This window comes from Bubalus bubalis, chromosome 6 (genome assembly GCF_019923935.1).
Source record: "Bubalus bubalis isolate 160015118507 breed Murrah chromosome 6, NDDB_SH_1, whole genome shotgun sequence".
NCBI lineage: Eukaryota > Metazoa > Chordata > Mammalia > Artiodactyla > Bovidae > Bubalus > Bubalus bubalis.
Window position 1 is genome coordinate 51,242,712 of NC_059162.1, and position 25,234 is coordinate 51,267,945.

The following is a 25,234-nucleotide window of genomic DNA, read 5'->3' on the forward strand; positions in this document are numbered from 1 at the left end:
GTAGTCAGAAAATGAGATGCTGGAGTTTAGGTATCTAATATAGAATAGCTCCAAATGTTGACAGAGATCCAGGATGGAATTTGGTGCCAAAATGGATTAGAAATTAAGGTCGTTAGAATTTAGTGGTCAGAAACACCATGAGGCTGACCTGCTGTAGGAGTTATCTGCATAACTCCAGGATCATAGCAGGAGCTGGATAGAGAAAAGGCATGTGAGCAGATACCAGCCTTCAGTGAACATGGGGAAATGACCAGAAAGTCAGCATATGACAGAGATGAGGACAGATAAAGGGCACTATGACATCTGCTTCAAAGGAAAATGTGCTTTTGCCTGAGAGTGCAGGAAGAACTAAGATAATACTAAGCCTCTACCCATACCACGCCTTCCTGCTGCTGCTTTTCTGGCTGTGCGATGTAAGAGATGGGAGAGTATGAGCAGCTCCCACCAGAAACCAGTCAGGTTTAATTAGAGCATTGAGCTACAGCAAGCATCCTATGAAGAGGTTGAGGGTGTTAGGAAGAGGTTCTAAGATCCCAGTGGAAAGAGCATTACAAGTAGAGCCAGCAGTGAAGAAGCACAAAGCAGTTAAGAAATACAGATGAAATTGGGGCATGAAATGAAGTGAGAAGGTGCTGCTGAAGGAGAGGTAAGTGCGGCACATCTCAGCCATCCCTCTGGCACAGGTTGTTTTGGCAGAGTACTGCTTGAATGCCCCAAGGGTTGCAGCATGGGAACATTCCATGAGAGGGCAAAGACTGCCATGAGAAATTGTAGCGGGTCAGGTGTGTTGGGTCTGAGCAAGTCAGCTGAGTGATACGTGGATAGACAGTGAAGGCTCTAATTGGGACACAGGTGAACCCCAAATATCTACAGCAGCACTGTAGAATCTGGTTACATATAACGATTTTTTAAAAGGCTAACCTTACTCTGTGGGGAAAAGAACAACATCTAGTACTGGCTGGATAAAGAAATGAAACTTCATTATTAATAGGACATTTGGAATCAATATAGTCAATTTTTGTTTTATAGCTATAATAAGAATGTGTAGCTTCGAAAATCAATATGTATTTAGCATCTGGTAGCTGAATAGCAGTCTCTTGTGACTGAGGATGAGTTTCCATGGTTCTTTTTTATGTTTTGAAATGACTAATGGAGCCATCTGGGATAGGCAGATTTTAACTCCCTAAAGACTGGAAAAGTCTTATTTGGCTTTCTAATTCTCCACAATATCGGGCCCAGTGCCTGGCACTCAAGTATTTATTGAATAAATTAGTGATTATGTGGAACATCAGTGTTCATTCTGACTTAGCTGTTTTTGTCATTCCCTTTTGACTTTTATTTAGTAGTTTCTTGTGGCCTTTAACTTTCTTGAACTTTTTTGGTGGAACTTTCTCAATAAATATTGACATAGGTGTAATGTCATTTTCTTTATAAGGAAACTAAGGCTTTGGAGACGTTAGGAACTAACCCAGTATCTTACAGCTAATAAATGGTAGAGCCAAAACTCAGGTTAATTTCATTGGACACTGAAGATCAGATGCTTTCTAGCACACTAGAAGTAGAATAAAAGGCACAGGAGCAATCTTGTGTTTCTTAAGTCTCTCTTTTTCTCTTTCCTTCTCCTCTTAAAACAAACATGAAACTGTAGTAGTTAACACATGTGGGGATGCTTCTCTTTCTCTTAAAACACAAGAGTCTACTAGCCAGTCCATATCCAGCAGACAGTGGTCGGTAGAACATTGTTACTGGAGTATTCTTCACTTGATTAGTCTATTGGCATTTCATGATCCTTGTATGTCTCACATGTTTAGGTTCTCAGGTATCTCTGAAGCATTTTTTTAATTATAAAATATTCCCTGATGGCTAAGATGGTAAAGAATTTGCCTGCAATGCAGGAGACCAGGGTTCAATCCTTGGGTCAGGAAGATTCCCCTGGTGAAGGGAATGGCTACCCACTCCAGTATTCTTGCCTGGAGAATTCCATGGACAGAGGAGCCTGGTGGCTACAGTCCATGGGGTCACAAAGAGTCGGACATGACTAATACACACATATATAAAATTTACCATTTTAACCATTAACCGTATAGTTCAGTGGCATAAATACATTCATATTGTTGTGTAACCATCACCAGCATCTCTCTCCAGAACTGTTTCATCTTCCTACTCACTTCCTTCAGATTGTTGGCAGAAATTCATCTTCTTGAAGCTACAGGATTGAGGTCTCCATTTGGCAACCTACTCCAGTTTTCTTGCCTAGAAAATTCCAAGGACTGAGGAGCCTGGTGGGCCACACAGTTTATGGGGTCAGAAAGAGTCGGACATGACTGAGCTACTGAGCATACACACACTCCATTTTCTTGCTGGCTAGGGACCACTTTGAGTTTCTAGAAGCTGCCTGTAGTTCCCTGCCAGATAGCCCTCTAAATAGGCCCCCTCATAACTTGGCAGCTTAGTTCTTTAAAGCCAGCAGAGGTGAGTTTCTGACTCTTCAAGAGGGCCTGGATCCTCTTTAAAAACATTCTTCCTCTTAAGTCAGGCCCACAGAGGATAGTCTCCCTTCTTAACTCACATCAGCTGATTTGGGGCTCTAATTACATCTGCAAAAATCGCTTCACTTTTGCAGTAGAACACAATCTGATCATGGGGTGGCATCTTGCCATAGTCTGCTGGGTAGAAGCAAGTCTCACAGGTCCTACCCACGCTCAAGAGGAGAGGATTATATAGGACGTGAATATGGGGTGGGAGAGGGCACAGTAGAGTGTCTGCTGTAGCTTCCTTTTTTATCCATTTCACAGGGATTTTTGTCAGCAATTGGATACCCTTTTCCCAAAATGATTTTTAATCATGGAAGGAAAAAGAAGACTTGGGATTATCTTGAATTTGAGGAAGAAGAAGACAAACAGTTATCAGACTCTATGGCTTCTCTGGCATATCTAGTATTTGTTCAGGGCATCAGTATTGATCAGCTTCCAATGGTCTTAAGGTAGGAGTTAGTGTTTATGTATTCTAAAAGGAATAGCATCAAACGCATTTATCAAATGTCCAATGTATATTAACGTATTAGTACATTTTCAGTGAAGTTTAAACAAAACCTATTTTTATTCTAAGTATTACTGCCTATAATCTTTTTAAAGCCAGTAATCATCAGTAGTAAAAAGGGTTGGAGGGGAGGCATTGAAATAGACATAAGGAATGATTGGGACAAGAGTCAGAAAGTGTTAAACTGAGCCTGGTTTGAAGCTGTTGGGCCAGTTGCCAATAGGGTGGTCTAAATTGCCATCATCTTTTAACTGGATTATTAATATAATCCTGAGTGGATATGCGCTTCTAAAAGTACATGTATATGTGTATGTGTTTATATATACATTTTTTCTATTTTAGCCCATCATATCTTTTGCAGTTTAATATGGGGCATATTGAAGTCCTTTTACAAAGGTAAGATTATTTAAGTAGCATCTCAGAATTAAATAATAGTGTTAAAATAGCCCTTGTCAAGATCAAGGGAAACTACTTTGTCTTTGCCAGACCCTAGTTAATTAATTATTTTATAAAATAGTGAAGCAAGTATTCACAAGAGACAGAAATGAACCAAAGGGATCTTTACAACAAAATTTCTTATTTTAAGCTAAAGATAATATTAAAATATTGTCTTTTAAGGAAATTTCCAGTGATCTGCTTCTAGGGTTTCTTTGCTTATTTCAGAAGTTGGTAAATTAAAATACCTCTATCCCACTGCAGCCTCTTCCAGTCTAAGGAGAGGTGGTCAAGAAAGAAATTCATCCATGGTTTTGCTTCATGGATACAATCTGTGAACTGCATCATAAGACTCTACCTTTTATAGCTTAGATTATTGACAGTGATATCATTCAATAGCTTTTCTCATTTGAGGCACCAATAAGAAGAAAAACTTTCTCTTTTAAAAAAAATTACCAAGTAACAGGTATGCAGTTTTCCCAGATAGATATTTAAGAATCTTGCACAACTCTATGGTTTGTTTTCTTTCTCTATAACACGTTGAAATTCTCTCTTGAGATCAGTCAGGGCCTTTCGGTGCTATCCTGTAGGAATACTAGTGACACTTCATTAATCCTGCCTCTTCCCAGGTGAAGGAAGATTTGTTACATGGCAAATGTCCAAAGCCTCGGCCTGCAAGGCAGGAATTTCCAAGGGTCTCCTGGCACAAGTAGTTACTAACTCTGTAAATTTACTGTATTGTGTATGTGTTAATGATTTTACATAGTTCCTGTTATATACATAAAATGAGAATGTGTATTGATTTTAATATTCAGTTCTATAGTCTTAAAATTTCCAAACTGTTTAGTCATTGAGGCAAAAAAAGGAACACTTTTAATTCCTTTTATGGTTAGAACAAGAACCTGGAGCCTAAGATCATATTTTTTGCCACGGATCTTAAATATTTCATTAACAATGATTGTAAACCTTTAAAAAATAAATAAATGGAAAGCATTACTTTATATATATAGATACATATAAAGAATTTGAAAGAGTTAACCAATTAATCAATTAGAATACATGGCATTATATCAGGCATAATTTATTTCTTAGCACTTGGTATTGAAATTCTACTGATCTGACACCAGGAAATAAGCCCTGAGTGGACTGATTATGGTAAATTTTGCTATCAGTAGCCAAATCAAAAGACAGATCAAAGGTGGATTAAGAATTTTGACTAAGTTCTTCAACAGAATTTCTCCTTAATATGCTTTTTTAAAGTATATAAAATTCAATTTTTGATTTATTTTCCTAAAGTGAAGAATAATTCTAAAGCAATTTAGAAAACCATGTTGATAAATTTTAATACTCTCTTCCAGAACAGAGGAGTCTGTTTTCTCCAAAGGATTGGTAAGATTTGTTTGCAACCATTATAATTTAAATACACAGTCATGTTAACAAATACAGCTGTTGATGTTACCATATTTGTATCTCTGCATATATTTTAATCTGTAGGATCTGTTGGAGAATGGTTTATTGAGAATAGAGGACAACAGTCTACTTCACCAGTACTTAGAAATCAAGAGTTTTCTTACTGTACCTCAGGTAAGTAAAATATGTATTCTAATCTTGAAAAATGCTGCTTTTCTATTCTAAACTTAAGTTCTTCTCAGATTCCTTTCCTGCTTTTTTCTCCATATCCTTTGAAAACTCTGGTACCTTGCTGTCCAGTAGAACTTTCTGTAATGGCAAAAGTATCCTGTTGCCTGTGCTGTGCGGTTTGAAAGCCACTAGCCATATTGAACACTTGAAACGTGGCTGGTGTGACATAAAGAACTGAATTCTAAATTTTATTTAATTTAACCTTAACTAGCTATATGTGGCTAGTGGCTACTATATTTGACAGTATAGCATCCAGTGGGAAATACAACTTTCTTCTTTAACACTTCCGTTCTGTAGGAACCTTGAAAAATGAAGCTCCTTTACTTTTATCATAACTCAGGTCCTCAGGACTACATCTAGGCATATATAATTCATTACTACAAAAATATTTTGTTTTTCTCTCCTGTGATTTGTTTTGCCCCTGTTTATTAGTTTTTTGTTATCATAGCCAAATAGGTCTTAGATGTCAATGTAGCAAATTGTTTTTCCACTATTTAAATAGAAAAATCAGTTTCAGTTCGGTCGCTCAGTCATGTCCGATTCTTTGCAACCCCATGGACTGCAGCACGCCAGGTTTCCCTGTCCATCGCCAACTCCTGGAACCTACTCAAACTCATGACCATTGCATCGGTGATGCCATCCAACCATCTCATCCTCTGTCGTCCCCTTCTCCTCCTGCCTTCAATCTTTCCCAGCATCAGGGTCTTTTCCAGTGAGTCAGTTCTTCGCATCAGGTGGCCAAAGTATGGGAGTTTCAGCTTCAGCATCAGTCCTTCCAATGAATATTCAGGACTGATTTTCTTTAGGATGGACTGGTTGGATCTCCTTGCAGTCCAAGGGACTCTCAAGAGTCTTCTCCAACACCGTAGTTCAAAAGCATCAATTCTTTAGCGCTTAGCTTTCTTTATAGTCCAGTTCTCACATACATGACTACTGGATGTAGTCTAGATGGACTAGATGGACCATGGCTAGCAAAATAACGTCTCTAATTTTTAATATGTTGTCTAGGTTGGTCATAGGTTTTCTTCCAGGGAGCAAGCATCTTTTAATTTCATGGCTGCAATCACCATCTGCAGTGATTTTGGAGCCAAAAAAATAGTCTGTCACTGTTTCCATTGTTTCCCTATCTATTTGCCATGAAGTGATGGGACTGGATGCCATGATCTTAGTTTTCTGAATATTGAGCTTTAAGCCACTTTTTCACTCTCCTCTTTTATTTTCATCAAGAGGCTCTTTAGTTCTTCTTCACTTTCTGCCATAAGGGTGGTGTCATCTGTGTATCTGAGCTTATTGATATTTCTCCCGGCAGTGTTGATTCTAGCTTGTGCTTCATCCAGCTGGCATTTCGCATGATGTACTCTGCATTTAAGTTAAATAAGCAGGGTGACAATATACAGCCTTGACGTATTTGGAACCAGCCTGTTGTTCCATGTCCAGTTCTAACTGTTGCTTCTTGATCTGCATACAGATTTCTCAGGAGGCAGGTCAAGTGTCTGGTATTCCCATCTCTTTAAGAATTTTCCACAGTTTGTTGTGATCCACACAGTCAGAGGCTTTGGCAAAGTCTATAAAGCAAAAGTAAATGTTTTTCTGGCTTCTGTTAGTATATAATAAGTCTGATTATTTTAAATTAGTGGATTATATTTCTACATGTTTGATTTCATTTCTTTTGCCACTCTAGACGTAATTGAAAATTACTATGTGCTTCTAACTATACACTTGGTAACACCCACTCAATACCAGTTACAAAATGGATTGTACTTAGCTTCCTATAGGCATAACAGTAGAATGAAAGGCTTAAGGCAAAAATTACTTCAGCTTTAAATCTCTTATCCTCATTTCTCTGAATTTTTAGTATACATTAATAATATAGTTGTTTCTTTGTAGTCAGTATAATCTAATGTTTGAAATAAATTTGGTTTTTTATTTCCAGGGCTTAGTCAAAGTAATGACCCTCTGCCCCATTGAGACATTGGTATGTAAATATCTGGGACTAAATAATAATGAGTTTCAGTGAAAAGTTTTAATAATTTAATCTTTAGTTTATGTAACAATATTATTTGTTCCGTTTTAGAGGAAAAAAGGTTTAGCTGTGCTTCAGCTGTATATTAACAAATTGGATCCACAAGGCAAATATACATTATTTAGGTATGTATCAAAGGTTAATTGAGAAATGTGTGGTTGATTAAAAACCAAATTGATGCCATTAATTATTCAAGATTATTGTATTTTGGTATGTTTTGCATGTAATTCCACTCTCTTCTCTTTGATAGGTAGAGATGAATTAATCAAAAATTATGGATACATATATAAATATATATTGTGTGAATATTACATAATAAACATGTGTGTATATATACACACACACACACACTTCAGTTCAATTAATTGAAATACACTAAAATTAAAGTAGACTGAAAAGATTAAACTGAGATTGGTATGGCTTCTGCTAGAACTTTATATATGTCAATAAATATCCATTATTCACAGTTGAAATTAATGGCTCTTGAAATTAATGGAGTTATAACCTTTGACAGCCTATTCACTTTAACAGTGGAGCTTATTAATAGTACTGTTTGAGGACCAAAAGATTCTAGCAGCTCTGATTTGAAGATCAGCAAATTTTCTTAAAGAGCCCTAAGTAAATATAGTTTTTATGGGCCACACAGCCTCTGTTACAACTGCTCAACTTTGTGTTTGTAGTAAGGGTCAGTGTGTTCTAATAAAACAAAACAGGCAGTAGGCTGGATTTGGCCTGCAGACCTTAGTTTGTTGATACCTGGGTAATAAAAATGAGTTAAAACCAAATTGGGGCAGTGGTAACATGCTAAGTAAGAAGTGTTCTTTGGGATTGCCCAATACTATCACTCTTGATTCCTTTTTTCTTCATTTCTGTTTGATAAGAATCAGAGTCGGTTTATGAAATCTCCATTTGATGCTTAGGTCTAATACCAGCTTTCCTATTCTGATCTACCTGTATTCCTACCCAGAAAACTCCCTGTTCTTAGGTTGATCAGGTTGAGTTTCCTTTCTTTGCAATTAAGTTAATCTAACCAGACTAGTCAAACAGGGAATAATTTGGGGAGTTTTTAAGCTATTATACTAGTGACTGTACTTGCTGTGTTAGATCATTGCACATAATGCATATATGCATAAAATGTGCATATATGCACATTGCACGTATATGCATAACAAGATTCAAATTTGGTTTAATAGAAATTTCTTTTTGGAAAAACCCAGTTAAAATAGAATTTGCCAGTTAGTGAGGGCAGTAGCCATAACAGGTGACTTTGTCGTTGTCTGCACTGTTTTTTTCCTATTTCTGCAAATAACACATGGCCCATTTGAATTTATAAAACTTTCATCATCATTTAATTTATAATGCAGTCCAGGATCATTTCAAATGTATTGTAATTTTGCTTTAAAGGTGCTTACTGAGTACAAGTAATCACTCAGGTGTGGAGGCCTTTATTATTCAAAATATCAAAAATCAAATTGACATTTCGTTAAAGGTAAGAGCATAACTAAGGCGTCAATTATCAATTTATTCTTTTATTTTGTAGGACTTATTTACTCATTTGTGGCATACATTAATGTGGAATCTTGCTCTATGGACCTTTTCTATCTCTAATATTAGGGTACAGGCACATCTCAGAGATAGTATGGGTCTGGCTCCAGATCACCATGATAAAGCAGAAATCTCCGTAAAGCAAGTCACACAAAATTCTTGGTTTTCCAGTGCATATCAAAGTTAATTAGACTACATTTTAATCTGTTAAGTGCAGTAGCATTATGTCTAAAAAAAACAATGTACATACCTTAATTTTAAAATACTGTTTTTCTTAAAAATGCTAGCTATCATCTGAAACTTCAGGGAGTTGTAATCTTTTTCTTAGTGGAAGGTCGATGTTGATGGCTACTGATCAGGGTGCTGTGGCTATTTCTTAAAGTAAGACAGCAGTAAAGTTTGCCAAGTTGATTGTTTCTTTCACAAATGATTTCTCTGCAGCATGCAAAGCTGTCTCACATCATTTTACCCATAAAAGTTCTTTGATTATTGAAGTCAGTCCTCTCAAACTCTGCCACTGCTTTATCAACTAAGTTTTATGTAATATTCGAAATCCTTTGTTGTCATTTCAGCAGTCTGAATAGCATCTTCATCAGGAGTCTATTCCGTCTCAAGACACAATTTTCTTTGCCAACCTAGGAGAAACAGCTCCTCATCTGTTCAGATTTTATCATTGAAATTGCAGCAGTTCATTTACATCTTCAGGCTCCACTTCTAATTTTAGTTCTCTTGCTGTTTCCACCACAGTTATTGTTACTTCCTTTTTTAAAAAAATTTTGGCTGTGCTGGGTCTTTGTTGCAGCATGTGGGTTTTCTCTGATTGTGGCATGTGGGCTTAGTTGCCCTGTTACATGTGGGATCTTAGTTCTCTGACTAGGGAGTGAACCTACATCCTCTGCATTGGAAGATGGATTCTTAACCACTGGACCACCAGGGAAGTCCCTCCACTGAAGTCTTGAACTCTTCAAGTCATCTGTGAGGGTTGGAATCAATTTCTTCCAAATTCCTGTGAATGTTGATATTTTGACCTTTTCTCATGAATCACGAATGATTCCAGAAGGTTTTCAGTTTGATCTACCCAGATACATCAGAAGAATCACTGTCTCTGAAGCAATAGCTTTATGAAATGTATTTATTAAAGACTAAGACTTTAAAGTTGAAATTACTCCTTTTTCCATGGATTGCAGAATGGATATTGTGCTAGCAGGCATGAAGACATTAATCTCATTTTATATCTTCCTTAAATCTTTTAAGTGACAAAGTACATTGTCAGTGAGCAGTAGTAATATTTTGAAAGTAATCTTTCTTCTGAGCAATAAATCTCAAGAGTAGGGTTAAAGTGTTCAATAAACCATGTTATAAACAAATATGCTGTCAAGGTTTTATTGTTCCATTTATACAGCATAGGCAGAGTAGATTTGGTATGATTCTTACAGACCCTATGATTTTTGGAGCAGTAAAAATTAAGCATTAGTTTCAGCCTCAAGCCACCAACTGTATTAACTCTTGAGAGTTGGTCTGTCCTTCAAAGCTTTGAAGCCAGGCATTTTCTCCTCTAGCTGTGAAAGCCTAGGTGGCATCTTGTTGCAGTATAAGTCTATTTTCATCTACATTGAAAATCCTTTGGTTAGTGTAGGTATGTTCATTAATTACCTTCCTGTGCTGTGCATAGTCACTGAGTTGTGTTCAACTGTTTGCAACCTCATGGACAGTAGCCCACCAGACTCCTCTGTCCATGGGGATTCTCCAGCCAAGAATACTAGAATGGGTTGCCATGCCTTCCTCTAGGGGATCTTCCCAACCCAAGGATCGAACCCAGGTCTCTTGCATTGCAGGCAGATTTTTTACCATCTGAGCCACAAGGGAAGCCCAAAATTACCTTCGGAGATTTTCTGAATCACTGCAGCTTCTACATCTGCACTTGCTGCTTCACCTTGCACTGTTAGGTCTGGGATTGGCTGCTTTTTCAACCTTATGAGCCAACATCTACTAGCTTCAAACTCGTTCTGCAGCTTTCTCACCTCATAGCCTTAATTAAATGGACGAGTCAGGGCCTTGCTCTAGATTACATTTTGGCTTAAGAGAATGTTGTGGTTGGTTTGATCTTCTATCCAGACCACTAAAACTGTCTCCATATCAGCAATAAAGCTATTTCACTTTCTTATCATTCAGGTGTTCAGTAGAGTAGCTCTTAAATTTCCTTCAAGAACTTTTCCTTTGCATTTAGGCTAACTTGCATTTAGGCTAATTTTGGCACAAGAGGCCTAGCTTGGCCTTCGACATGCTTCCTCACTAAGCTTAATCAATTCTAGCTTTTGATTTAAAATGAGACTTGTATTACTCTTCCTTTTACTTGAATACATTGTAGGGTTATTAATTGGCCTAGTTTCAGGACTATTGTGTCTCAGGAAATAGGGAAGACCAAGGAGAGGGAGAGAGACAGAGGAATGGCCAGACAATGGAACAGTCAAAACACACATACTTTTCAAGTTCACTGTCTTCTGTGAGCATGGTTCATGGTGCCCCTAAACAGTCAGTTAATGATAATAACATCAAAGATCACTGATCACAGATCACCCTGAAAAATATATAATAATGAAAGTTTGAAATTTTGGAGAATGATCAAAATGTGACACAGATGTGAAGTGAATAAATGCTGTTGGAAACATGGTGCTGATAGACTTACTTGACACAAAGTTGCCACTAGCCTTCACTATGTAAAAAAATGCAATAAAGTGAAGTGCAGTAAAATGAGGTATGCTTGTATATTTTCCCCCCCATTTCTACTCTTTTTTAAAAACTTGGATTTTGAAATTGTTAACTATAGATTTAAATTGTATTAATTCTAATAATATGATTTCTTTTTGTTTTGCTGCATACTTGTGAAATATTAATGGAAACTGAAGTCTGTAAATACTCAGTAATTCCATATAGAGAACAGAGAAAGAGCATACCAGTGCTCTCAAACTAGCAGGGTTTGTTCCAAGTGCCTGGAAATAGTGAATGGAAATCAAAGTTAAAAATATGTATTTAAAATGTGTAATGGCTAATTTTTGTAGTATCAAGGTACTAGGAAAATAAATACTACATGTATGTATCAACCTGTTATTTAAAGCCTTTATCATGTTTTCTTTTGCTTCTTAGAAAACACAGAACAAATGGTTTACAGGACCACAGCTGATTTCCCTTCTGGATTTGGTACTCGTTCTCCCAGAGGGTGCTGAAACAGATCTACTGCAAAACTCAGATAGGTGAGGTGACCATTACTAAGGTTCACATAGTAAATTCAGAATAAAATGTGAAACCCCTGTTTTGGGAACCTAAACTAAAATAAAACATACTTTCCTGTGATTTTATAGTTAATGGTTCATAAAATTACATATTTACATGTTTAAATAATTTTTGTTGTTTAGTTGCTTATATGTTTGGATTTTATTGTTTCATTTTCCAAGACATACATCTTTTTTTTTCATATACAATATGTAATTTTACTTTTAGTATTACTAGAATGAATGTTGAGATATAGTTGTATATAAAAGGAATCTTAAAATTCAAGAAGATGGTATTCTCAAACATTAAAGATAACAAGTCTCCCTTGGTGGAGAAGGCAATGACACCCCACTCCAGTACTCTTGCCTGGAAAATCCCATGGACAGAGGAGCCTGGTGGGCTGCAGTCCGTGGGGTCGCTAAGAGTCGGACACGACTGAGCGACTTCACTTTCACTTTTCACTTTCATGCATTGGAGAAGGAAATGGCAACCCACTCCAGTGTTCTTGCCTGGAGAATCCCAGGGACGGAGCAGCCTGGTGGGCTGCCGTCTCTGGGGTCGCACAGAGTCGGACACAACTGAAGTGACTTAGCAGCAGTAGCAACAGCAGCAGTCTCCCTTGGGGAAAAAGAGAATAGTAATTTTCACAATTAAATTTTGTGAACTTGGAGAATGAGAGTAATAAATTATGCTAAGGGAGGAAGATATGTGATAAAATATTTTAAAGGAAAAGTTTTGGATGCCCAAACATAATTGGAGAAATATACCCAAGGTTTTAACTTAACCTTTATTCACTGAAATTGCTGATTATGTAAAATTGTACTGTAAGTAACAAATCATATTTTTTTAATTAACAGGATAATGGCTTCGTTGAATTTATTGAGGTATTTGATTATCAAAGATAATGAAAAAGACAATCAAGTAAGTGAATTTTTTTAAAAAGAAACTATTATTCAAATGCGTAAGGAATGTTTTTTTATTTTCTTATCAGTATCTACTTAAGCCAGTGAGTAGTATTTTACCCAGTTGCAATAAGTGCCAACAATTATTCTTTAAACTAGAAGTTAATTCCCAGGAGTCCTGACCACCCCACATCCAACTGCCCTTTCCTTTTCCTGTTGTGCCTCTGTGCTCTTGCTGTGAGCATCACTTAGCTCTGTTACGTAGGTAAGTTGCAGTACCTTTTGAAACTCAACATATGTTTGCTTATCTTGTTCATTAACCTTCACCTATATAGCTCATGATTTACGTCTGAGCTATACAAAATAAAATAATCTGATATCCCCCTCATTGGACTTAACAAATTGAAGCATTTTCAGCACTAAATCTGTTAACAGCACCTTTGGAATAATGTGTAGGAAGTTGAAATTTTTAAAAATAGTGCACCATAAGAGGTATTCAATAAGCAGAAAACTATTTGAGGGAGATTTGTCATACAGTAAAATTATATTTGCTTTTTATCTTCTCTTTCTACTTAACTCTAATAGTTGCTTTCTCTATATGTGTCATCTTATTAACTGTAACTACCTGAATTACATGCATGGTTAAGCTTTTTAGAAAGTAATAAATGAAATGAAAGTAATTGAGTTTTATATAAGAATCCCAGAGCCTTTTTTTTTTTTCTTTAAAGTAAATCATGATTTGGGATCAAACATTTATGGAGAAAGTAGCAGTAGATTTTTGACTGAATCTATTAGATCCAGTGATCTGACTTCCCATTCATTGCTCTTCAGGCAAAGATAGTTATGTGCTATCACTGACTAGTGGATACTCTAAACAAGGATGCTTTTTTTTCTAACGTTTTTTCAAACATAAAGCCAAGTTGAAAGAATTTCAGAGTGATCGCTGTTTTATGCACTGCAGAGATTCTACTGTTAACATTTTACTCTGCTCTTATCACTTATCCATCTCTCTATCCTCTACCCATCCTTCAGTCTCTCTTTATTTTTTGATGCAGTTCAGGGTAAACTACAAACATCATCATACTTTCCCATAAATACTTCAGCACATATTTCATTCAAAAGAGTTAAATACTTGTGTATAATTTTTCTTTGAGTTAAAGTTCACATAAAATCTAATGCCCAGATTTTAATTATACATTAACTGAGTTTTAACAAATGCTTAAATCTCTTATCCAAATCCTTATCAAATATAGAACATTACTAACATCACGAGAAGCTCCCTTTTCCCCTCCCAGTTAATGCTGATGTCATCATTCCACACCCATCCCTAGCCCCTGACAACTCTATCCTGTCTGGGTGCTATCGTATATTCTTCACTATGCTATCAGTGCTCTTTAGTTTTATTTTTCATAGATGATGTTAGCACAGGAAGGATCTATAACATGCACAAGGGCATATAATTAGCAAGAAGCAGAAATAGCCATGACCAAATGTAGTGACTAGAACTTCCTCTTTTTTTTTTTTTGTAGTAAATTCAGGAGCAGTGGAAGCCCTGAGGCTTCCGAAAAGTGTCCTTAAAGTATGGTATGAGTTTTTACTTTCTTCAGGAAGAGGCCATATCTAGAAATGATCTGATTTGTCTGACAGGGTGAGAAAGCATCCTCTTGATTAGGAGGGATAGATTTATTATTAGTAGGTATGGAGCACAGTGTACCACAGGGGTAGCAAAGAGAGGGAAGGCAGAGCAGTTTTAGCATTATGCAGTGTCTACTCTGATATCCACAGATAATACCTCACGTTTATTTAGTTTGAATATTATATAGTAAAGAAAAGGATATAACCAGCTTATAAGACTGCCTTCTTATGTAAGTTTTAAAATTTTTTTCTTAAGAATCAAATATTCCAAAGTATTGCCATGCAGGTTACCGTAAGAATCATCATACCAAGGAAACTGGCAAAAAACAAAACAAAACAAAACACCAATCCAAGATGGTAACCTAACACCTTTGAGGCAGCTTGTTCATCATGGAAGCATTTCTACCAAGTGCAGTCACAGTAGGTCCTGAATATAAATGAGAGGCATATCTGTCTGCTGTGGTTAACAAGAAAGTAAGAGGTTCTGAGTTTTTAGAAATATATGATTAAAGGAGAAACAAAATGATATTCTAATGATGCTGAATTGTGAGTAGTTTTATTCAAAAGGACTCCTATTAGTACCTGTCTTTGAGTTAAATATGCTGTGGTGGTAACTAGTCAGATAAAAAGCTGAAAAGCCATCAAAAAAGTGTACAGAAAAACTAAGAACAGGATCATTAAAATATAAAACAAGGTGATTCATAATTGAATAATGATCCATTTCTTTTCCTGCTGTTTTGGGTTACTGTCATCTGACTTTCTTCATAAATCATTCCCTTCCTCTTTGCATAATAGGCTTCTTCATTATAGTCTCTTAATCTTCATAATAGTCTCTTCATCTCTTTGCATAATAATTTAAAAGCACTTTCCCCACACTTCAGTTTCACGTAACTTCTTGGACCTTGAAACTCCATCTCTCTCTACTGATCAAACCAACTTAATTTTTAGACTAGTGTTCACTATTATTTGGTAGGTATCTTTATATAAGTGTTAATTGTTTAATTTCAGTAATTTATTCTAATACACAGCATATAATAATTTATCGCTCACCTTCTAGCTACTCATTTCCTTACCTATCTCTGCTTACCTATTTTTTTTTTTCCTAAATAATTTGTCATTGTAATATGTAGAAAGCAGGATCAAGAGAAACAATGTAAGACTGTAAAGGCCAGAAGTGTGTATCAGGAACTTTAAAAAATTGAATTATGTAATGTACACATATATGCTTTTCATTTAGGATAGAACAATAAATACCTGGCATACGTCCACATACATATAGTTCTATATAATCCACATTTTAGGTTCTCATTTAAATTGTTTCTTTCTCCAAGATTAAAACATATACCTTGTATGTTATTTGCAGAGCCAAATGACTTAAGGTTATAACATTCCTTAATATTACAAGTGATAAAGTTCTACAATATTATTTCATAAATAAGACATGATACACAAATTAGAAGGGAAAAACTGGGTCTTATTCATTTCCTTCCTTTTATTTCTATAATATCATGGTTGACTGTGTCCTTTGCAAGGTCCCTTTCCTCACAATAAATTTCACTATGGTATAAAACTGCCTTTCTATTTTGTGCAACAAGCTGCAGTGAAATTTGAAATGTATAGTTAAGCTCTAAAACTGAAATGGTCTCAGTACTCTACCAGTGTGTTGCTTGGGTATAAAATTTTAAAGTAAGCACTTGTGAACATTTCAAATTTTTATCCTTATAACTATTTTTAAAAATCTTGTTACTTTTTTCTAGACATTGAAGTAAAATATGATTTTCTTTGTATTGTTTTTTTTCCATAAATCTAATAATCTTAAAGAATCCCCCTGCAATGCAGGAGATGCAGGTTCAATCCCTGAGTCAGGAAGATCCCCTGGAGGAGAGCATGGGAACCCACTCAAGTAGTCTTGCCTGGAAAATTCCATGCCAGAGAAGCCTAGTGGGTTATAGTCCATGGGGTCGCAAAGAGTCAGACACAGCTGAGCAACTGAGTACACATGCACACCATCTTAATGTAAAAGAGAGAAAATATTCTTGTTTCCACAGCTTCTTCACTCCTACGTGTTTCTAAAAAAATATTACTGTTATTCATCACAAGAAAAATTTGTGAAATTATGCAGAACTGAATGTGAACAAATTTTCTTTAGCCTCATTGTGGCACATTTTATTACCTTATTGTAAGTTTTAGATTATGGACTGTGTATTAAATTATTGCCATTAAGAGAAACTAAAGTCTTTTATTGAAGTCTTTTATCTTAGGGGGTCTTTATTAGACCTTCTAGAGTTACACTGTCCAATAGACAGTAGCCACATATGACTATTAAATTTTAAATTAATTTTTAAGTTTTTTAAATTAAAAATTCAGTTCCTCCTTGGCATTGGACAGCATCATTCTAGATCACTGTTTCTCAGCATATGGGTCTAATAAAAATTACTTGGATATCTTACATAATTCAATTTTTAGAAATTCCTAATATGTACTTGTTTAGATTGATATTAAAAATGGGTGAAGACACAATATGTTAATTAAAAAGGAAGTATAAATACAACACAGATTGAAGAACAAAAGGAAAGTTACATGAAAACATTCCAATAAAATTTGAAACTTCAATAAAATGGAATTTGTTAGAAAATATAATCGAACAAAACTGTAACAATCTAAGAGAAATCACAGGGCAGATAATTTTTACCATAATTTCAAAAAACATATACTCAAGTCTCATACAAAACATTCAAAAGACTAGAAAAAGTGTAGTTGTGTCTAAATGTTATGTTTAGTAAAGTATGACCTTAATACCCAAACAGTCTAGGATAGTGTGCTTCAGTGAAATTACAGGCTCTCCCACATTGCAGGCAGATTCTTAAGAAGCTGAACCACCAGGAAAGCCCAAGAATACTGGAGTGGGTAGCCTATCCCTTCTCCAGCAGATCTTCCTGACCCAGGAATCGAACTGGGGTCTCCTGCATTGCAGGCAGATTCTTAACCAGCTTAGCTACTCAGGGAAACAGATATATAGATAATAATATTACCAAAACCAGATCTAGCAAAAAAAATTTGTTATAAGTCATCAAACTCAGTTGGATTCATTCTGGTAATATAAGGTAATGTAATTTCATAGGTTAAAGTAGAGGAAGTACTTGACTGTATCAATAGTTATAGAGAAAAAGCATTTAATACATTCAATATATAATCATGATAAAAATATTAGTCCACGGGAAAATAATATAACAAAAAATATGAGATACTTAGGAAAATATGTAAAAATATGTGTAAAACTTTATGAGGGGAAAAAAGGGGGGAAGAATGGGACTGTTCAATAGATGATGATGATGGGTAATTTGTCATACATATGGGAAGGGGGGAATTAAGATGCCTATGTCACATAATATACAAAACAAAATTCCAAATAGATTAAAGACTTAACGTTGAAAAGGAATTTAGAGATTTTTAGAATACTGTGTAACCTAAGGGTAGAGAAGACTTTCTTAAGTAAAGAAGCACTAACCACAAATGAATAGATTGATAAAACTAAGAACATTGAAACTAAAACCTATTCAAGGAAAGAAAATGCATACAAACTGAAAAAGCCACAAAAAGAAAGAGAAAAAAACCCAAAATACTTCCTCCACCCAATAGTTAGTATCAAAAAATCAGATAACTATAAAGCAAGAATCAAGACCACAAATCAGAAAAACAAGTAAAGGATACAGATATTGTAAGGCAGCTCACAGAAGAGGAAACCCAAGTGGCCAATAACCACAAGACAGTATTCCCAATACCAGCAGTGTTTATGCAAGCGTAACTTAAAACTGCAGCGAGATACTATTGCACAGCCATCGCAATGGCAAATGGTAAAAAGGTAGATAGCATAGGTTAGGATACAGAACAGTGATGACACGAAGTAGATAACCATTTTTGGGCAATGATGGAGGAGCCTGGTGGGCTGCAGTCCATGGGGTCGCTGGGAGTCGGACACGACTGAGCGACTTCACTTTGACTTTCCACTTTCATGCATTGGAGAGGGAAATGGCAGCCCACTCCAGTGTTCTTGCCTGGAGAATCCCAGGGACGGGGGAGCCTGGTGGGCTGCCGTCTATGGGGTCGCACAGAGTCGGACACGACTGAAGCAACTTAGGAGGAGGAGGAGGAGTGAAATTGAATAAATACTCTTAACTCAGCACCTTCTGTTTTAAGGCATCTTAATGAGTCCTTAAATCAATTTACTGATTTAGACTGGCAAGTTTTACAAAATGAAATAGAATATAATTGAGGTTGTTTGCACAGATTCTTAGTTACAGATATTGCAGCAAATTTTGTGGTCACTTGCAAAGAACAAGGTTTGAAAATGGAGGGGATATGACAGATTGGCTAGGAATAAGATGTGTGTTGCTTTCCAATATCTCTGACATATTCAACGGTCAGTTAGCAGAAAGGCTATGATACTGTACACTTTAATTTTATAGTAACATAGTATATGGTTAAGTGGGAAGCAAACTGTCCCTCCTATCAGTAAAATTGTGAAAGTTCACAAATTATTTTAATCTGTGTATTTTCAGAATGAACTTTGAGGGAGAAAACTTTTTTTCCAAATTCATGACAATAAGAAAAATAAGTGAAAAATATAGAAACATTCACTTTCAACTGTTGATCTGAAACTGTAGATAGTGCCAATATTCAGAAAAATACTGACCCTACAATTAGTAGACTTAGCCTTAATTTGAACTACATTCTAAAAAGGAAGAAAATGAATATAACTTTAAAGCTAAGATTATTTAAGATGGTTTCATCAAAAGTAAATACCCAATGAAAATGATAGTCTAAAATAAAATTTTTCTTGCAAATGAAAGCTAAAAACCTTCCAAATTAGACATCTAGAAACAACATTCTGAACTTGTGAATGAGGCCCCGTAATGGTTTGAAAGATGAAAAGTTACCAACATTCTTCTAGTCTCATTATCAGCATATATAATTATATATTTTTTAGCAAATGTGAAAAATCACTCAGTTTGGCCTGCAAAGTTTATTTTTCCAGCATATACAGTGTTGGATTATGTCTATTGATTTATTTAAAAGTATGTCTTAATGGTAACATGATGTTTTAGAAAATCTATATTGCAAAACATGGATGCAAAGGTTCTGATGCTTCTTGATGAAACATAAATTGTGTAGCACTTAAATTGATATCTGGTACTTGCAAAACCATATGAGATTGTTTCACCTTAACCTTTATATACATCTAGAGATTAGCTATATTTACTGAATTGGAAGCACACCGGGGGTCACTAAAAGTAGAAAGTTTACAGCAATAAGTGACAGAGCAGAACTGTGAGCAATTACCTTCTTAAACTGTCAGAAGCACTAGCAAGTTGTTTTAAGTCAGCTGGAAAATTTTGGTATTCAAGGAAATCCCTCGGATATAACTATATTATAAAAGTGGTGAAAATTGTTAATTTTAGCAGTTCACTGATAAGCCAAACTCTTGAAACTTTTTTCAGTGATTGGATCTAAGCATGACCAATGTATCATATCAGAGTTCATTTATTGTTCCTTTGGAAAGTTCGAAGTAGGGCATAAGAACTCAAGGATAATATACATGTTTTTCTAGTTGAAAAGCAATCTTATTTGACAGTTATTTTCAAAGATAATATTGAGTGGCAAAATTGACATATGTATCTGATTTTCTGGCACGCCTAAGACATAAAAATTGAAACCACAGGAAAACATGAGTGTATTTTTCATATGTTAAACTTATCTGTCAGTTGTAGAAGACATTACTGTTACAGAAGGAAACTATCATCATTTTGATAATAAGATTTCAAATAACTTCTATTACTAATTAAGAGTGAATGAAAATTTGTTCAACTTAGACCAACATTTTTTAAAGGAAACTATCCTATATTCTGGACATAAGTCTTTTATTAGGTATGGTTTTTATATTTTCTTCCAGTTTGTGGCTTATATTTTCATTATCTTAATAGAATTTTTTAAAGAACAGAAATGTTAAATTTTGAGGAAGTCCAGCATATAAATTCTATTCTTTTCAATCATTTATATTTCTTTGGATTCTAACAAATCTTTGTTTTAACCCAAGATCACAGATTTTCTAGTAGAAGTTTTATTGTTTAGATTTTTATATTTATACTTATGATTGACTTCAAGTAAATTTTTTATATGGTGAAGTATGGGTTAAGGTAGTTTTGTTTTGACTCCAGCAGTATTTGTTGAAAAGGCTATACTCAAATTGTCTTGTCACCTTTGTCAAAGATCAAAAAGATCATATAAGTATGGGTATATTTTTGGATTCTATTCTGTTCCATTGAACTGTCTTCTTTCACCAGTACCACACTATCTTGATTACTGTAACTTTATAGTAAGTCTTACGTGTGAGTATGCCAACTTTGTTCTTTAAAAAAAATTTTGGCTTTTCTAGATCCTTTGCTTCTCCATTTGAATTTTAGAATAATTCTGTCTTTCTACCTGTAGAGGAACAACATTCCTGTTTTTCTGCTCTACTCTCAACACTTAACCTCATTTTTTTGTACTTTTGGTTACCAAATGTGCAGAGATTTTCCCATATCAAGGAATTTTTTGACACCAAGTAGATGTCCTACAATTCAGTCCCCTTATGACACTCTTCCTGGAGATAGCATCAGATTACAGAGGCTAAGGGCTCAGTCCCACAACATTACCTCCCTTCCCTCTTCAGATGCCAATCACAAGTCCAGGTATTGATCTGACTTCTGACAGACTGGCTAAAACAGGTTCTCACAACCCCCTCCTCAGGTTCAATTAATTTGCTAAAGTTGTTCACAGAACTCAGAACATTTTACCTACTAGATCACTGGTTTATTGGAAAAGGATGTAACTTAGCACAGCGAGATGAAAGAGATGCATGAGGCAAGGTGTGTGGGAAGGGGCACTAAGTTTTCATGCCCTCCCTTGAAACTACTTTCCCAGCACCTCTACCTGGTCATCAACCAGGAAGCTCTCTGAACCCCATTCTTTTGAGTTTTTTGGAGGCTTCATTACATAAGCGTGGTTGATTAAATCACTGGTCACTGGTGACAGCTCAGTCTCCAGCCCCTCTCTCCTACCAGGAGTTTGTGGTGAGAGGAGTTGACAGTTATAACCCTCTAATCACACAGTTCCTCTAACAGCCAGCCCCCATTCTTATTAGGGGCTTTCCAACAGTTACATTCCTGGCTGAAAGAGCTTCTTATGAATAACAAAATACACTTTGACCACTCTTCACTTAGGAAATTCAAGCGTTTTAGGAGCTCTTTGCCAGGAACAGGATGTAGACCAGTACTAGTGCTCTTTGGGGGTGGGGGAAGAAAACACACCACCAAGGGGCACGAGGGAACTTCTGGGGTCATGAGACGATCTTCATAGTGGTGGTGGCTGTACTGCTGTATATCTTTGTCAGAACTCGGAACTGTGCAGCTACAAGAGTTTACCGAATGTAAATGATGCCCCAACACACCAGACCTTAAGAATGTGTAGAAAGAAAAGGACCAGGCTCAATACCAGAATAGATGTCAGTGACTCCAAGCACACCATCGTTGTTAATGTTTATTTTGGAATTATTTTGGGGTTTTTCTGTATTATATTTAAATATTGATAGAATTATATTTGATATTATAAATAGAACATTTTGTAAGACATTTGTTTCAGCTATATAAATGTGTGTTGAGTTGTGATATAAATTATATTTCTTACTGTGGGCCATGGTAAAAATATTTTGAAAAATGCTACCCTAGAAAAACTTATCCCATGTGAACAGGAAGAGATATGCAGCAGTTTCAGTGAGCACTGTATGAAATATTTAAGAAAACTAGTAATAGGATACATCGTATAGTGGGATGCCTGTATATCAGTTAAAGTGAAAAGATTAGCGCTATAACATAAATAACCCTCAGAAACACAGGACTGAACAAAAGGGAGCTAAAGTAGGATCCTTTGATATCATTTATATATTTTTAAACATGCAGCATTGAGATGTATAAATACATTAACTGCTAAAGCCTCAAGCTTTAGAAAATTTTGCATAGTTAATGCCTTACTCTTGAATAAAGAGGGCTTCAACCATATCTGTTTTTTTAAGTAAATAGGGCAAGATGTGTGCATTTGACAAAGCTTAGTGTGAGTATAAAGGTGTTTTCTCTGTACTCTTTATGTTTGAATGTGTTTTAATCTGTAGAGGGTCATCAGTACCTGCAGCCTTGAAAGCCATCTGTGATATTGGGTGGTAGCAGTGGGTTCTACTTTTAAGCTTAGAGGAAAGGGAAAGAAGGTTTTAAAAAGTGGGTGTGGGGATAGAGAAAGGTGAAAGAAAAGGCTGGAGAGAGAGGGAGGAACGTAAGGAGTGAAACCAGTGGGTGCGTATGGTTGCGTAACATGCTTGATATGCTGTGTGACTATCCTTGGAAGTTTCTACTGCACTAACGCATAACCCACGTTTTTCATGTAAGGACAAAAAACTTAGGATTTCAATGGATGTTTAAAAATGTCTTTTAAAGTATACAGTTGAAACTGGTTCATTGTTTAAAAATCAGGATAATTAAGCAAAAAGAAAATAAAATCTCACCATTTATTTTTGATATTATAGTGTATACCCTTTTAGGCTTTATACCAGCAAATCTGTACATATTTTTTTTAAAAGATCATATTATAGGAGTCATACTGCAGCCTTTTTATTTGCTTTTTTACCACTCGCCAGTATGTACTGAAGAGGAGTACTATTTTAACAGCAGTGTAGTGTTCCATTGTGTGGATATGGAAGTTACCCCACTCCTGATGTGAAAAACTGTCATTATTTCCAATTTTTCACTATTTAAACATTTTTATAAACATATCTACAGTGAAATCATTACAACATACATCTTTTAATTCCCCAGGTTAAGTTCATAGATGGTGAGTGGAAAAGTATGCATGTTTTTGAGATTGTGAATTCTTGATAGTTCCTCAAGAACTCCACTTTTCCTCTTGATATAGGAATAATGAGAAAGGACAGATTTAAATTAAAGGGATATATGTGACAGTGAAATTATAAATTATTCAACACAGATACGTGTAGATTTTATTTTTGAGGGCTGTATACGTTAAATGTTATATAGTACTTGGATCAAAATAAGCTCAATTACAAAATAGGTTTTCATATGATCCAGTTCCAGTTAAAGATAATTGGATTCCTAAGTTTTCATTTTTTGCCTAAGCTACTTTCCTTTGTAATAAGTAACTGGAAACTGAGCAATACCAATGAATTTTCTTTTTCTTCTTAAAAAAAAAAAAAAAAACTAAGACTTTATGATTCCCTTTTAGTACTATAGGAAGAAATGCTCTTAGAACAAAAATCTTTAATACGAATGACAAAATAATCCTAAGCTGTCCCAGACAGGTAAAATCTCCATCTTTATTGATCACCAAGAAAGTCTTAAGTCAGCTTTGTGTTAGAAGTTTCCATCAATAGAGAAGGAATAGAATTCTCTGGCACTAGATCTGTGACAAGGATATCATTTGAAAGATAAGGAGTTGAAGGGGACTTACAACATAGAGTCATTGTGGGGATGGTTTATAAGAGAATGTCTCAGACTATGTGGATTATTTTCAGATAATTTTCTCATGGATAAAACTTGAAGTTACAGATCTCAAAACCAGAAGCTGTCCAAATGGCACAATAATGAATATGCTAAACAAGTGTGTTTTTGTTTTGACTGGTATTTACATACAATAACTAGATGTAGTAATGAATGTATTAATAAACAGTCTACTCTGCTCTGAAAGGCAAAGATCATGTCTTACTCATTTCTGTTTCTCCAACACTCAGCACTTGTTTAATACTCAGTTCAGTTGCTCAGTCATGTCTGACTCTTTGCGACCCCATGAATCACAGCACGCCAGGCCTCCCTGTCCATCACCAACTCCCGGAGTTTACCCAAACTCACGTCCATTGAGTCAGTGATGCCATCCAGCCATCTCATCCTCTGTCGTCCCCTTCTCCTCCTGCCCTCAATCCCTCCCAGCATCAGGGTCATTTCCAATGAGTCAACTCTTCGCATGAGGTGGCCAAAGTATTGGAGTTTCAGCTTCAGCATCAGTCCTTCCAATAAACACCCAGGACTGATCTCCTTTAGGATGGATCTCCTTGTAGTCCAAGGGACTCTCAAGAGTCTTCTCCAACACCACAGTTCAAAAGCATCAGTTCTTCGGCGCTCAGCTTTCTTCACAGTCCAACTCTCATATCCATACATGACCACTGGAAAAACCATAGCCTTGACTAGACAGACCTTTGTTGGCAAAGTAATGTCTCTGCTTTGAATATGCTATCTAGGTTGGTCATAACTTTCCTTCCAAGGAGTAAACATCTTTTAATGTTTAATACTAGATGACAATAAATCTTGAATGAAATAACATTGTTTCATTAATTCTTCCAAACAGACTGGTTTGTGGACAGAACTTGAAAAGATTGAGAATAATTTCTTAAAGCCCCTCCATACAGGACTCAATATGTCAAAAGCACATTATGAAGCAGAAATTAAGAATAGCCAAGGTTGGTAATGTAAAATTTCATTTCCAGTTAAGCCTAAAAATTAGTCAGATTTTTTAAACTCATTTATATTCCAAATAAAGAACTTTATCTTGTACTTGTCTAACTTATAGCCAACAAGGAACCATGACAACTGAGTCATTTTATTTATAACTAAAATGATTCTTTGTGAATATATATTCCAATTAATACTGA

The 25,234-nt window shown here is 35.6% G+C and overlaps 1 protein-coding gene across 4 annotated transcripts in view; it reads left to right on the plus strand.

Moving 5' to 3' along the window:
* The window catches only part of GLMN (glomulin, FKBP associated protein), a 45,231-nt gene that overhangs the window by 18,189 nt on the left and 1,808 nt on the right, over positions 1 to 25,234 (plus strand). For 3 of the 4 annotated variants that reach the window (XM_006061351.4, XM_006061350.4, XM_044944697.2), the window contains exons 8-17: positions 2,796 to 2,983; positions 3,382 to 3,435; positions 4,833 to 4,863; positions 4,969 to 5,058; positions 7,049 to 7,090; positions 7,190 to 7,263; positions 8,543 to 8,627; positions 11,828 to 11,934; positions 12,811 to 12,874; positions 24,931 to 25,042. In XM_006061351.4, the coding sequence (XP_006061413.3) occupies positions 2,796 to 2,983; positions 3,382 to 3,435; positions 4,833 to 4,863; positions 4,969 to 5,058; positions 7,049 to 7,090; positions 7,190 to 7,263; positions 8,543 to 8,627; positions 11,828 to 11,934; positions 12,811 to 12,874; positions 24,931 to 25,042 (847 nt within the window). The remainder of the gene's footprint in view (positions 1 to 2,795; positions 2,984 to 3,381; positions 3,436 to 4,832; positions 4,864 to 4,968; positions 5,059 to 7,048; positions 7,091 to 7,189; positions 7,264 to 8,542; positions 8,628 to 11,827; positions 11,935 to 12,810; positions 12,875 to 24,930; positions 25,043 to 25,234) is intronic. The other variant, XR_006551810.2, reaches the window with a different exon arrangement.